We start from the raw sequence: 14,426 nt of genomic DNA, 5'->3' as shown, positions 1-14,426 counted from the left end.
CTGGTCTCGAACTTGCAACAATCCTCCTGCCTCCCCCTCCTGAGTGCTTTGATTACAGGTGTGTGCCACCATGCCCTGCCGTTTGTCTATTAAAAGAGGCTTTATGAAAAATAATGTCCAAAGGCACTTTATAAAATTAGTATGTATTTGTAGTACTAATGGTTACCTTCCTCAAGGGGAGTTTTTGTATGTACATAACACATCTTAATTCTTTTTACCATTCCTTTTCCCTTCCCTCGCTGTCCTTCCCTCCATTTCTTGTTCTCTTCCTTTCCAAAAGATTTATCACCCTATTTCTTATTGTTTGTCTTTTATTTTGGTCTTTATTTACATTTTGGGTTTTTCATATAAGAGAAATAATGTTATATTTAAACTCGTTTGTCATTTATTTCTCTTAACATAATGATGTTATATTTAAACTCGTTTGTCATTTATTTCACTTTATCTGTTGATGGACATATAGGCTGCCTCCAAGATTTAGCTTTGTGAATTGTGCACTGATAAACATAGGTATGCATGTGTCATTGTCCTATGTCTTTACCTCTTTTAGAAAGATACCTAGGAGAAAAGCTGGGTCAAATGGAATTTCTCTTTAGTTTTTGAGGAATCTCCATACTGATTTTATTTTTTTTAAAATTTATTTTAAAAAATAAAAGAAGGAAAACATATTAACAAACATCCATTTACAAAATAGCATACGAACAATACAAACAATACAGAGTTACAAAGTGGTAGGAAATTAACAATGGTTGTTGTATTACATATTGATATCTTCAAAGTGGTTTCTCAGGAAAACAAATAGAGACATGCAGGATTGATCAAACAAGTAATCATTAACTGTTCCTTTCAGTAAAACAACAGAAGACAGTAGTACAACTATGTTAGCTATCCTGTCTATGCATACATACATAATTTCCCTTTCTTTCCCTGCTCTTTTCCCACACTCCAGGTGCCCTTTACTTTTGAGCATTTTCCTTTCATTTCACAATATCTATCATACCTCCTAGTTTTTATTCACTCTTTCAGGTTCTTAAACTAGTGAGACAATACATTGCTCACACGTGCAGGTCCATACTGATTTTAATAGTGGTTATACTAGTTCACATTTCCACCAACAATGTAGAAGGGTCCATTTTTCCTGAAGCCTCACCAGCAATTGTTACTACTTGATTTCCTGATGATAGCCATTCTTTCTGGCGTCAGGTGGAATCTCAGTGTTGCTTTAATTTGTGTTTCTTTAATGACCAGAAATGTTGACCTTTTTTTCATGTATTTTTTGGCCTTTTGTACTACTTCTGAGAAGTGTCTATAATTTCATTTGCCCTTTTTTTTTATTAGATCTTTTATTTTGGGAGGTCTTTTTTTTTTTAGTTCTTTGTATATTCTAGCTATTAGTTCTCTATCTGAAAAATGACTGGCAAAAGTTTTTTCCCATTCTGTAGGTTGTCTCTTCACTCTTGTTTCCTTCTGTAGAAGCCTTCTAATTTGATATAGCCCCACTTGTTGATTCTTGATGTTATGTCTTGTGTCATTGTGGTTCTATTCAGAACAACCTTGTCTACACCTGTGTCTTCCAGCAGATTAAGTGGTTTTTTTTTTTTTGTTTTTTTTTTTTTAACATTTTATTTTTTTGGAACTGGGAATTGAACTCAGGACCTTGTGCTTGCCAGGCAGGTGCTTGTGCCACTGAGCTATATCCCCAGCCCTAAGTGCTTCTTTTAACATTTACATCTTTGATCCATTTTGATTTTATGGTTAGAGATACAGTGAGAGATACAGGACTAAACTCAGTCTTCTGTATGTGGATAGCCAGTTTTTCCAGGAACATTTTTTTTTTAAGAGTAGGAAGTACTTATTGAGAGAGAGAACTTCTCAGAGGGACAGAAGGGGGTTCTGATTCTGGGTGGCTCTCCAGCACCATTTTTAAAGGGTCCATTTTTCCCCCAGTGTATGTGTTTGATGTTGGCAGTAGGTTTGTCATAAATGTCTTCTATCAGATTGTTAAGGTTCTTTTTTCTTTCTTTCTTTTGTATTTCCAAGACAAGGTCTTGCTGTGCAATTCAAGCTGGCCTCGCGCTCACTTTGTATCCCAGGCTGGCCTTGAACGCCAAACGATCCTCCTGCCTCAGCCTCCCAAGTACTAGAATTACAGGCATGCATCACCATGCCTGGTGATAAGGTTCTTTTATACCTATTTTCTTTAGGGCTTTTATGATGAATGGATATTGGATTTTGTCAGAGGTTTTTCCCACATGTTTTGGGATGATGGATGTTATTTTTGTCTGTTTATGTGATGTATTAGATTTATTGATTGATTTTTGTGTGTTGAACCATCCTTGCATTGCTTGAATGAAGCCCAGTTAGTCATGAGGTATGATCTTTTTGATGACTTGTTGCATTCTGTTTGCCAGTGTCTTGTTGAGGATTTCTATGTGTGTATTATAAAGGAGACTGTTCTGTACGTTTTTGGTTGGGTCTTTGTCAGATTTTGGAATTGGGAATTTTTTTTTAAACATATTTGAGAGCTAAAGTGATGTTCTTTATTTGTTCCCTATGTAGTATAACTATATGACTAGAAAATATGTAAACAAAAATATATAATATCTATGTTTCAAAGTAGAATGTTTTTTCTTACTAACATAGTTTATATTAGCTAGCAGTTGTTATTTCTAGAAACACAACCTGAAAGTAACAATTGGCTATTTTTTTTTTTTTTTGTACTGGAAATTGAACTCAGGACCTTGCAGTTGCCAGGCAGGCGCTTATGCTGTTGAGCTATATCCCAGGCCCTAACAATTAGCTATTGGTCAATGGAATATTAGATTTCATTATTTTACTAAGACTTAAACTATTTTAGTATATCTAAAGTTTTATTTATAGCACTGCTTAATTAATAGAAATTGTTTTCAAGTGGAAGTGGATATTGGTCATATAGCTAGATTAATTTTTTGTTGTTGTACTTAGGATTGACCCAGGGCGTTCTCACTCACTGACTTACATCCCAGCCCATTTTTGATTTTTAAGACAGAATCTTGCTGAGTCACTAAATTGCTTAAGCTGGGCTCACACTTGAGATCCTCCAGCCTCATCCTCAAAGAATGCTCAGATTACAGGCCTGTACCACCAGATCAGGCTAATAAATGATTATTTAAACTAGGTTTTGGCCAGGGTGACTCATCTAGCTTTAAGTCAAGGGTCCACAGCCTGGCTGTGGCCTGTTAGGAATCAGGCCACATAGTAGGAGCGTGATAGGCAAGCAAAGCTTCATCTGTATTTACAGCTGCTCCCTATTGCCAAGTTACTGCTTGAGCATGGACTTTACTGTGAACTGTGCAAATAAGGAAAGGATCTAGTTTGCACGCACCTTCGAGTTACTCTGAAACCTGTTCAGGGAAAAATTTCTTCCATAAAACCAATACCTGGTGCCAAAACATTTGAGGACTACTGTTTTAATTGATATCTGAGTTTGGTTAATCTCCCTTGGTGATAGTTGCCAGCCAGTGGTTTATTTTGGAAATGTCAAAATGGGATAAAAATGGGGCAAAATGTTTGTCCCCTTGCTGTTTTCCCTGTATTTTAGTTGAAGCAAGAAACTATACTCCTTTTTGTAAAAGGAAAGAGAAGGAAAAAGACTTGAGAAGACAAAGTTTTTAGCCTTTAGCATTTCAAGAGAGATTACCTACAAGGGAAAAACAGGTAGTTTTAGGGAGGCATATTTCTATCTAGTCTTTTCCCTTCCTCTTTTATTCTTGTACCTAATCAGATATGGGGAAAAAAAAGAGACTCTATAGTGTTTAAAACTAGAAACAAACCTTCTTGCCATTGGCAAAAGCAGTATTATTACAGGTGGATATATTTATTTGTTGCCTAATGTAGATGCTGGATAGAGATGAACTATCCAGCAGCTATGTTATCCTTAGACAATAAGGAAATTGCTTTGATCCTTAAGATTACATAAGAGCCTATGAGGCTTTTGTATTCATTTCCATGATAAAGACTAATTTAGTTAGATATGCCATTATTTTTGGCTTATCTTTTATATAGTACTATCTATTATATCACCAAGCTTTTCATTTTAAGTAATGCAAAGTTGGTCATACTTAATATTTCTATATAGCTACAAATGATTTTCATCTTGGTTGGCCAAATATATGTTGAGGTGATTCTCTTGAATCTGAATTACTAGAGTATATCTTGGCTGCGGATATATCTTAGTGGCTCAGTGCCTGCCTGGCAAGCAAGAGGTCCTGAGTTCGATTCCCAGTACCACAAAAAAAAAAAAAAAAGGGTATATCTTGCTGCGAGTCGTGGCACATGCCTGTACTGCTAACATTCTAAAAGGCTGAGGCAGGGGAATTGCAAGTTCAAGCCCAGCCTGGGTAACTTTTCAAGTCCTTGTCTTAAAATAAATAATAAAGAAAGGTTGGGGTGTAGCACAGAGTGAAGGCCCTGGACTCAATCCAAGTACTGAAAAAAAGTATATCCCAGCAAATTTATCAGTTAAGATACTTAGGAACTGTCAAGGGCAAGCTACTAGATATTTACAAAGTAATAGTTGTAACTGGATATTTTATCCTTTTATTTCATGTTGAGTCAGGCTTACTATTTTTTTTAAATTTAGAGAATACTTCATTAGTTTCTATAATCAAACCCACATAGCAGGCTTACTTTTAAAATGCTAGAGAGAGTGGGAAAAGTAAATAGTAGAACTTAATGCTTTTTGGGCTATCTAATTGCCACAAATGTATTCAAACCATGCACTTAGGAATATAATGTCTTATAAATGTGATATGAACATTGACACTCAGTATTGCTGTTGATTCTCTTTCTAGCTGTTATCAGGTAGGCAATGAATAGTCTGTTAACTTTTAATATAGTCTTACTCAAATCTGTTCACATCTGTTCTTTCTAGCAATTATAGTGCCACAGTTATACCCTATGTCTTATACCCTGTCTTATGTTTTTTAATTGTAATGTAATTTATGTACCATAACATTTAGCATTTTGAAATTACATTTCATTGGCTTTTAGTAGACTAACAAAGTTATGCAGAAGTCCATCACTATATGATTCTAGAACATTTTCATCAAGCCAGAAAGAATCTTCAGACTTAGCAGCAATCACTCCCATTCTTTCTTCCTCCACCCCTTAGGCACCCACTAATCTACTTTCTGTCTCAGTGGATTTGCCCAGGACAGACATAATTTCATTTGATATCCAGTAAAAATATTGATTACCATTGGGCATGGTGGTGCATGCCTATAATCCCAGCTGTCACCTGTAATCCCAGTATTCCCCGTGCTCAGGAGGCTGAAGGAGGAGAATCACCACAATTTCGAGGCCTGCCTGAACTGCACAGTGAACTTAAGGCCAACCTGAATTACATAGCAGGATCCTGTCTCTAAAACAATAACAACAGGGGCTGGGGATTTAGCTCAGCGGCAAAAGCACCTGCCTGGCATGCGCAAGGTCGTGAGTTCGGTTCCCGGTACCGGAGAAAAATCACACAAAAAAATAAATAAATAAAATAAAACAATAACAACAGCAACAACAACAACAAAAAAAACAAATAAAAAGTTGATAAGCAATTAGCTAAATATGCCAAATAATGCAGCCTGGGTAGTGTGGACCTGTGTTTATAAAATACGGTTAAGGGCATGGACTGTATAGCCATGTAGTCTGGATTTGAAACCTGATTTTGCCATTTATTAGCTGTGTGCTCTTGGAGAAATACTTTATTTTGTGTGCTTTTTTTATATCTGTCTACAAATATCTTAACTTCCCTGACTGTACATGTTTATATATTATGGACATATATATAGATATATAAATATGTACTCATGAGTTCATATTTACATTATTTTTATGTTTATATAACATATTTTTTTATTTTTTATTTTTTTGGTACTGGGAATCGAACTCTGGACCTCGCACTTGCCAAGCAGGTGCTTGTGCTGCTGAGCTATATCCCCAGTATATAACATACTTTTAGCAAAATAAGAGTCATACTATTTTGTGGTTTAATACTTTCTCATGCTTCAAAAATGTTAATGACTAAATAGTCATTTACAATGTGAATATACAAAATGTACTTACTAAATTCTCTATTATACTTTTTTTTTCTCATTTTTACAATTTTAATATCATAATGAATGTTCTTGCTCATTATTTTTTGTCTGGCTTTAAGGTAATTTTTTTAAAGGATAAATTCCTTAAAATGGACTTAGTGGGTAAAAGGGCAGGAGCTTTTAAAAATATTTTGATAAGATATTACCATACAGCTTCCCAGGAAAATTGTGCACTTTTGTTTTTTGTCTTTTTTTTTTTTGAGACAGGATCTTGCTGTGTAGTTCAGGCTAGTTTTAAACTCACTATGTACCTCAGACTGGCCTCAAATTTGCAGTGATCCTCCTGCCTCAGTCTCTCAAGTGCTAGGATTACAGGCATGTGCCACCACACCCAGCTATATGTGTACTTTCTTTCTTTTTTTGTACCAGGAGTTGAACTCAGGGCCTTGCACTTGGCAGGCAGGTGCTACGCTGCTGAGCTACATCCCTAGTCCTGTGCACATTTTAATGTAAGAAAATTCACTTAGGATTAACCTGATTTGGAATTGGGGGGGTACATGTTTACTTTTGTAAGTTGATTGCTGATTATGCCTTTCATTCATTTTAGCAAGCCTGCATTGAATGCCTCATCTGTATTAGGCAGTTTTTAGGCCCAGAGGATAGAGCAGTGCACAAATAAGTATGGCTTCTAACCACATAGTTTTCCTGTCTTGTCTATGGCCATACTACCCTGAATGCGTCTCATCTGTCTGATCTCAGAAATTAAGCAGGGTCAGGCCTGGTTACTACTTGGATAGGAGTTTTCCTTTGTATAATAATCCAAATATTAGCACCACGCCAGGCGTGGTGGCGCATGCCTGTAATCCCAGCACTTGGAAGGCTGAGGCAGGAGGGTCGTGGCAAGTTCGAGACCAGCCTGGGTTACAAAGTGAGCTCAAGAGGGCTGGGGGTTTAGCTCAGCGGCAAAGCGCTTGCCTGGCAAGCACAAGGTCGTGAGTTCGGTTCCCGGTACCGGAGAAAAAAAAAAAAAAAAAAAAAAAAAACAAAGTGAGCTCAAGGCCAGCCTGGACAGCATAGTGAGACCCTGTCTCCAAAAATAATCCAAATATTTGGCAGTGGTTACTTCGTTTCAGAGTTATAATTGAATAAATTATTTAGAAGAAAGGAAAAATGTGCCTTAATGATCTATTTTTGCTATCAGTTTTTTTTTTTAATTATTCAGCCCTGCATGCATCTTCCCAGAGATTATGTTCATGTGCTTCTTTCATTTTAAAAATTAACTTTCTTTTTTTTTCTTTCTTTTTCTTTCTTTTCTTTTCATGCTCTGTACCAGGCATTGAACTTTTAGTGCCCCTCAGTGTTTCTGGGTTATATCTGGGGTCATGTCTGCATATTAGCAGATAGAATGTCCCTTCTTATAGCCTTGTGTTTCTATAATTTATCTGGTTCTGTTTAAATCCAAAATAAGTGAAATTACTTTAAATTGTAGTTAACTATAATATTTCATGGATATTGCCTCTTTAATCCATAAACAGGTTGAATCATTTATTTTGGACCAAGAAGATCTGGATAACCCAGTGCTTAAAACAACATCGGAGATATTCTTATCAAGTACTGCAGAAGGAGCAGATTTACGCACTGTGGATCCAGAGACACAGGCACGACTAGAAGCATTGCTGGAAGCAGCAGGTACTTTCTTTCTTTTCATCTCTTTAAAGTGTCGATCCCTCTACAAAGTCATAGAAGTTTATCCCAAAATTGTGTAACATACAAAATTGGCAATCTCTATAAAATTTATTTTATTTATTTCCTAATGAAAATGTTCCTGTTTTATATTTTAAAAATTCTTGGTTGAAGCTGGATATGGTGGTACAGATTTGTAATCCCAGCTCCTCAGGAGGCTGAGACAGGATCATGAGTTTGAGGTCAGTCTAGTCGCAGCAATATCCCTGTTCAAAACAAAATAAAACAAAATACCTCAAGAACTTGGCTGAAGGCCAGGGATGTAGCTCAGCGGCATAAGTGCTTGCCTGACAATCCTGAGGTCATGAGATCAATTCCTGGTACCAAAAAAACCCCCAAAAAACAAAAAACTTGGCTGAAAGCATTGAATGATTTCTGGACTCACTTCTAATATTCTTAAGGTAGTAAAGGTAATTATTACCAGTTATTAAGGAAAACTTACCCACTATCAATATCAGTTACATTATACAGTAAAAATGCAGATGATATATTTAGGCTGTCAAATTATGACCTCTTTATCTTAACTGATTAGTGAACTCTGCATGTTGATAACTTCCTTATTCACTTAAATCTATGATAATTTAATTATAAATAGTTCTTTTTTACTTACTAAACATTTAAAAATTGAATAAAAACAATTAAAATATACAAGGCTATGTCAACTACTTATTCTGAAATACTGAAAAAGAAAAATCTGTGATGAATGTGTATATCAACTGCCTTTTTGTGGTTGGGACAAAATGCCTGACATAATATAGTTTAAAGGAAGAAGGATTTATTTCACAGTTCAGAGATTTCAGTCCATGATAGATTGGCTCCAAGGCAGAAACATGGTAGAGGAGCACAACAGAGGAAAGCTGCTTAACTACCCTGTCTTGGTCAGAAGCAAAGAGAGCAGAAATAGCTAGAAAAAAAGATATACTTTTCAAAGGCATGGCCCCAGTGACCCACTTGCTTCAACTCTGCCTGTCTCCTAATAGTTCATTCAGGCACAAACCCAGTGATGTAATACATGGATGAGGTTAACGCCTTCAATACATGGGTCTTTGAGGGACACTTCATATTTAAACCACAGCAGTGTGCTTTCTCATATACTTCTTTTATATTGTACAGTGTGCTCCTTATTTTCTATACAAAGTTTCTTTCACACTGTAATGAAAGCATTTTAACTCTTAAAATTAAGAAGGAATTTAATTTTTCTAATTTCTGTATGTGGCCTTTCTAGTATGTTTACTTTACATAGTACTCCCTTTATTTAATAAATAAAAAATATATATAAATAAAATTTGTATATAAATATTTATATATATTAATATATATAAATAAAATAGCCAGAGCCAGGTGTGGGAGCACACACCTATAATCCTAGCACTCAGGAGGCTGAGGCAGGAGGATTGCCATGAGTTCAAGGCTAGCCTGGGGTACACAGTGAGTTTAAGGCAAGCCTGAACTATATAGTGGGAGACTATGACCCCCCTCCCCTCCAAAAAAGTTTTAAAATGTATAAATAAAAGTCATCTTCTGTGTACTTTAATAAATAGAATATTGAAGAGAGGCATTCAGAAACATAGCAGCTTTTAATTTACTTCGTATTGAATTTGGATTTCACTGTTGGATTTTACCAGTTAATGAGTAGGGGAAAAAGTAAGATAAAAGAAAACTGAGCGTGTTAATATTTTTTCTTGGAAAGACATAGGTACTATATCAGGAATGTGTTTAATTGCTATCATTTTGCAGTCCCCTAACTTTATCCTGCTGTGGAAAAGCAATTAGACTGAACAAAAATAGACTGAACAGAAATACTTCGGCATTCCGCAGAAGTTTGTGGTATGGGAGATTGAACATGCAAGGCAAGTGCTCTACCACTGAGACACATTGTCAACCCCAAAGACTCTGATTAGGGTAGAACTAATTAAAAACAAAACTCTGAAGTGTAAGGATAAACATCACTGAATGTCCCTCCTTTTAGTCTGGATTTTTTGTTACTATCCTACTAGTGACATATATATGTGTGGCATAAGATCTGCAACAGCAGTGCCATGCAACTCTCTTATTTATTTTTTTTTTCTGTGCTTTAGAACCTTACAGTTTGCTTTTTTTTCCTTGTATCAGGAAGCGAACTCAGGACCCTGTGCTTACCAGGCAGGTGCTGTGCCACTGAGCTATATTCCCAGCCCTACAAGTTTGCTTCAAGGAAAGAAATGTGAGCCAGGTGTGGTGGTGCATGTGGGTAATCCCAGTACTAAGAAACACTGAGGCAGGATTGCCAAGTTTTAGTTCCATCTGGGCAAGACCCTGTCTCAAAATAAAAAATAAAAAGAGCTGACGATATAGTGGTAGAGTGTCCTGGGTTCAATTTTCAGTACTGGGCAAAGAGAGAGGAGAGACAGACACACAGACATAGACAGAGAGGGATAGAGAGCAGTGGGGAGTGAGGGAGAGAGAGAGAAATGTGTTTCTTTTCTCCAAGTCTTCTAGAACTAATTTCTGTTGGTTGTCAAACCCAAGTTTGTTTACTGGTTGTAGTACGTCTTTAGTTTGGTCTAAGTGACCATCACTTCATGACTACCAATTAGGGATTTTAAATTCTTATCTCTCTTTTGGTGCATCATGATTTTCATTCAGAGTTTGCCCTTTTTCTTGTGCATTAAATATTCTTCCTTTTCTCTTTGACTCATAGTCATTATGGTATAAATAACAAGATATTTTACAATGGCTTGTTTTTATAACTAAATTGTTAGAGAGAAAATAAGCCTTGAAAATAATGATTTTCTGTCTCCCAAGAGGTCGCAGAACCTATTGAATTTTGTTTTGTGTATGTTGACAATTTAAACTCTAGACATTGTTGGATATGGAATTGTTTTTAAAGAAATTATCAAATGCGTTTTAAAATAATGTGTCCCTTTCTAAGACCTGGGCAAAATAGTTGTTCGAATTTTGTTTTGTGCTTGTGGCGCTAGGAATCGAAGCCATGGCCTCATACTTGCTCGACAAGTGTTTGACCATTACACCATACCCCAATCCAGGAAGATATATTTTCATAATTTAGAAGTTACTTTTAATGGGGCACAGTGGCATATGCCTATAATCCCAGCTACTTGGGAGGCAGAGGCAAGAGGATTGCAAGTTTGAGACCAGTCCTAGTTCCTAAGGCACTTGTTAAGTACTTTTTTGTATGCTTTAATTTTTTAATTTACATTTTGGATATTGTGTTGAGTCTATAATATTTTAGGGAAGCTTTTTGGTCTTATATATGTTATATAAATAGTAATAAGATTGTGGTAGGCATTACTAGCTCTTCTTAATATAGAATTTTTTTTTTTTTTTTGGTACTGGGGATTGAACTTGGGGGTGTTCTTACCACTGAGCTTTACTTACCCCCCTTTATAAATTTATTTGAAAAAATTTTATTTGAGGCAGGGTCTTGCTGAGATGCGTAAGTGAGATTTTGCTTCAGCCTCCTTAAATGCTGGGATTATAGACATGCGCCACTGCACCCAACTTTCACTCTTCCCACTTTTTTTCTTTTTTGCAGTGCTGGGAAATCAAACTCAGGTCTTTGTATATGCTAGGTGAATGCTCTCATAGAGCTACATTCTTAGTCCGTGGTAGAATACTTGACACTTTAGTTTAAGATGAAGTTTAGAACACTTTTTAAAAAAGATTTCTTAAGGTAATTAAGATGTAAGGCCATATCAAAAATTTTTAAAACTTCTAAATTATAAATATAATATGTATTATAAAATAGGTAAAACAGTAAGAAATATAGTAAGTAGATAATAAATGCTTTCACTGTTTGTCAGTGTTTACATAATACTTCTAGACCTTTTCCTTGTGGTAATATAACTACATGTTTATGTTTAAACATATGTAATGTTTTAAAAAAATAAAATAAGATTATACTATACAATAAAATTTTTCCCATTGGTTTGTTGTGAGTATCCTTCCCTGGCAAATTGTGTTAATTTTTCTCCTTTCAGGTTAGATAATATTCAGTTGCTTGGATGCACCACAATTAATTCTACCAATTTCTTATTGAAGGATAAACAGTTTATATTGAATTTTTTAGTATCGTAAATAATGCTGTAGTTTATATCCTTTATATAGTTGTAGCTTTTCTTTCTTGTGCAGGTGTCTAAAGGATAGATTTCTAGAAAGTAGAATCACTGGGTCAAGGAATGTTTGCATTTAAATTTTTGATACTTAGTCAAACTGGTTCCCTAAGTTTTTACCAGTATACATTCCTATTAACAGTTTTGGGAGGTCCTCATACCTCACAGAATTTTTTTTGGTCAACTTCATAGCTGAAAAATAATGTTTTAACTAGTTTAGTGTGAATTCATTTTATGTTATTAGTAAACTGTGTGGTAGCTCTTTTTTTTGTATTTTGAGACAGGATCTTACTACGTTTTCAAGCTGACCTTGAACTCACTTTGTAGCCCATGTTGGGCTTGCAGCAGTCCTTCTGCCTCAGCCCCTGAGTGCTGAGATTACAGGCATGCACCACCAAGTCCAGCTCTGTGGTATTATGATGTAAATTCATTGGATGCTTGATATATAAGTTTTAATTTTTTAAGTTTATTTATGGTATCTATAAGAGACTTAATTTAAAATGTTGTCCCTCTAGCTGGCTATGGTGGCGCACACCTGTAATTCCAGCACTTGGGGAGCTGAGGGAAGAGGATTGTTGCAAGTTTGAGACCAGCGTAGGCTACAAAGTGAGCTCAAGGCCAGCCTGAACTGCATAGGAAGACCCTGTCTCAAAAAATAAACAAACAAATAAAATGTTGCCACAGAAGTTATGTGGATATTTGACCTAAGCAAGAAAATAGATTGTTGTAATAAACTACTGAATATATCCTTCATTACTACTGAAAATAGTAGACAGATATCTTCTGTTAGAGATTTTATCATATGGCTGTATTTTGAATGAATATGATATTTTGAAGCATCATTAAATTACTCTGGAATTAGGGAGAGGACAAATTAATATATATATTTTGAAAATAGAAACTTAAAACATGAGTGGTTATGCCATGGTCAACATTATTGGCAGGACTGGAATTATCAGTCTTACCTTCTGTCATCCTTTTCTATAGGGACAATGCCATTTCTTTTTGCTAGATGAAAGTGTTTGGAAATGTAATTACAATTTGCACCTTATGCTTTTTCTTTCCCTGTACTACCTGATTGATGCACACTGAAGGAATTGGCAAATTATCAACTCCTGATGGTAAAGCTTTTGCAGATCCTGAAGTACTTCGGAGACTGACTTCCTCAGTTAGTTGTGCCCTGGATGAAGCTGCTGCTGCATTGACACGGATGAGAGCAGAAAACAGCCACAATGCAGGACAAGTGGACACGTATGTGTTTAATGATTTCTGCTGATTACTAGACATTTTCTCAAATGGATTTTGGGGAGGTAGCCAATTTTGGTTTAATATATCTTTTAGAAAAGTATAAACATTAGCCAAATAGATAGTAGAATGGATATTGAATTTTTAAGTAGATATATAAATAAATACATGTATGTTACTTAGATACAAAAGTTGGTATTTTTATTCTTGCATTGAACATCTTTATTCTTTCATTGAACATATTCCTCAGACATTCTTGTGGAATGTCCTATACTAAAGTCTATGAGAAATCCAAACTAAATGAGACCTAGTTTCTTTTTTCTTTTGGTTTTTTGATACAGGGTCTTGCGATGTGTGTTAGGCTGGCCTTGAACTCACCATGTAGCCCAAGCTGGCCTTGAGCTCACAGCAAATCTTTCTGTCTCAGCCTCCTGAGTGCTGGAATTACAGGCATGCACCACCATGCCTGGCAAGATGTAGTTTCTACTTCTAAAGAAGTTACTTATTCTGAAGGTTATCTTAGTAAACACTAAATTGATGGGTTAGTAATAAATGAAATGGGTTACTAATGCAATAGTCTAGCTGTTTGCTACTCAGAACTGTGAACTAGCAATATCTTGGAACTAGCACTACCCTTGGAACTAGCACTACCCACCATCCCATCAGAGCTTATTAGAAAAGCAGAAGCTTGGGCCCTACCCCAGATGTACTGAATTGGAATATACATTTTAACAGGAAATGAGGGTGATTGGGATGCATATTAAATGTCAAGATTCACTGACCTACCCAGTCATTTTACAGCAAAATTGGTTTCTTAGATTTTCACCTTTGCTGTTACCAAATAAGATTATCAGCGTAGGATCATACACTAAAATGTATTTGAGTATTACTACCTTAGTAGAGTTTAAAACTTAGCATCTAATACTTTAAGAGACTTTATTTAAAATGTGTTACAAGGGGCTGGGGAGATAGCTCAGCAGCACAGCACAAGCTCCTGAGTTCGATTCCCAGTACAAAAAAAAAAATATGTTATATTAGGAGATTTTGGACAATAAAATGACAGCTAGTAAAAAGTTACAGTTATTTTCAAATTCACTTTTTGCTGTGGTTGTCATATATGAATGATTAAGAGGTGCAGAAGGGATGCTCAGCAAATAAGGTGTTCATACAATTTTTTTCTCTTATTATATCAACCTTTTTTAAACATATGACTTTATATTTAATTTAATTTCTTATTACAGGAGTCTGACTCTTCATA

At 35.6% G+C, this 14,426-nt stretch overlaps 1 protein-coding gene across 10 annotated transcripts in view; it reads left to right on the top strand.

Annotated features, from left to right (window-relative positions):
* LOC102006032 (ankyrin repeat and KH domain-containing protein 1) overlaps window positions 1-14,426 on the top strand; it is a 124,809-nt gene that overhangs the window by 16,651 nt on the left and 93,732 nt on the right. For all 10 annotated transcript variants that reach the window (XM_013512893.1, XM_005382032.2, XM_013512892.1 and 7 more), the window contains exons 2-3: window positions 7,604-7,757; window positions 13,018-13,174. In XM_013512893.1, coding sequence (XP_013368347.1) covers window positions 7,604-7,757; window positions 13,018-13,174 — 311 coding nt within the window. The remainder of the gene's footprint in view (window positions 1-7,603; window positions 7,758-13,017; window positions 13,175-14,426) is intronic.

Source organism: Chinchilla lanigera, unplaced genomic scaffold, assembly GCF_000276665.1.
Source record: "Chinchilla lanigera isolate Chin_1 unplaced genomic scaffold, ChiLan1.0 scaffold00017, whole genome shotgun sequence".
In the NCBI taxonomy this organism is placed as follows: domain Eukaryota; kingdom Metazoa; phylum Chordata; class Mammalia; order Rodentia; family Chinchillidae; genus Chinchilla; species Chinchilla lanigera.
This window is presented reverse-complemented; position numbering and strand designations above follow the sequence as displayed.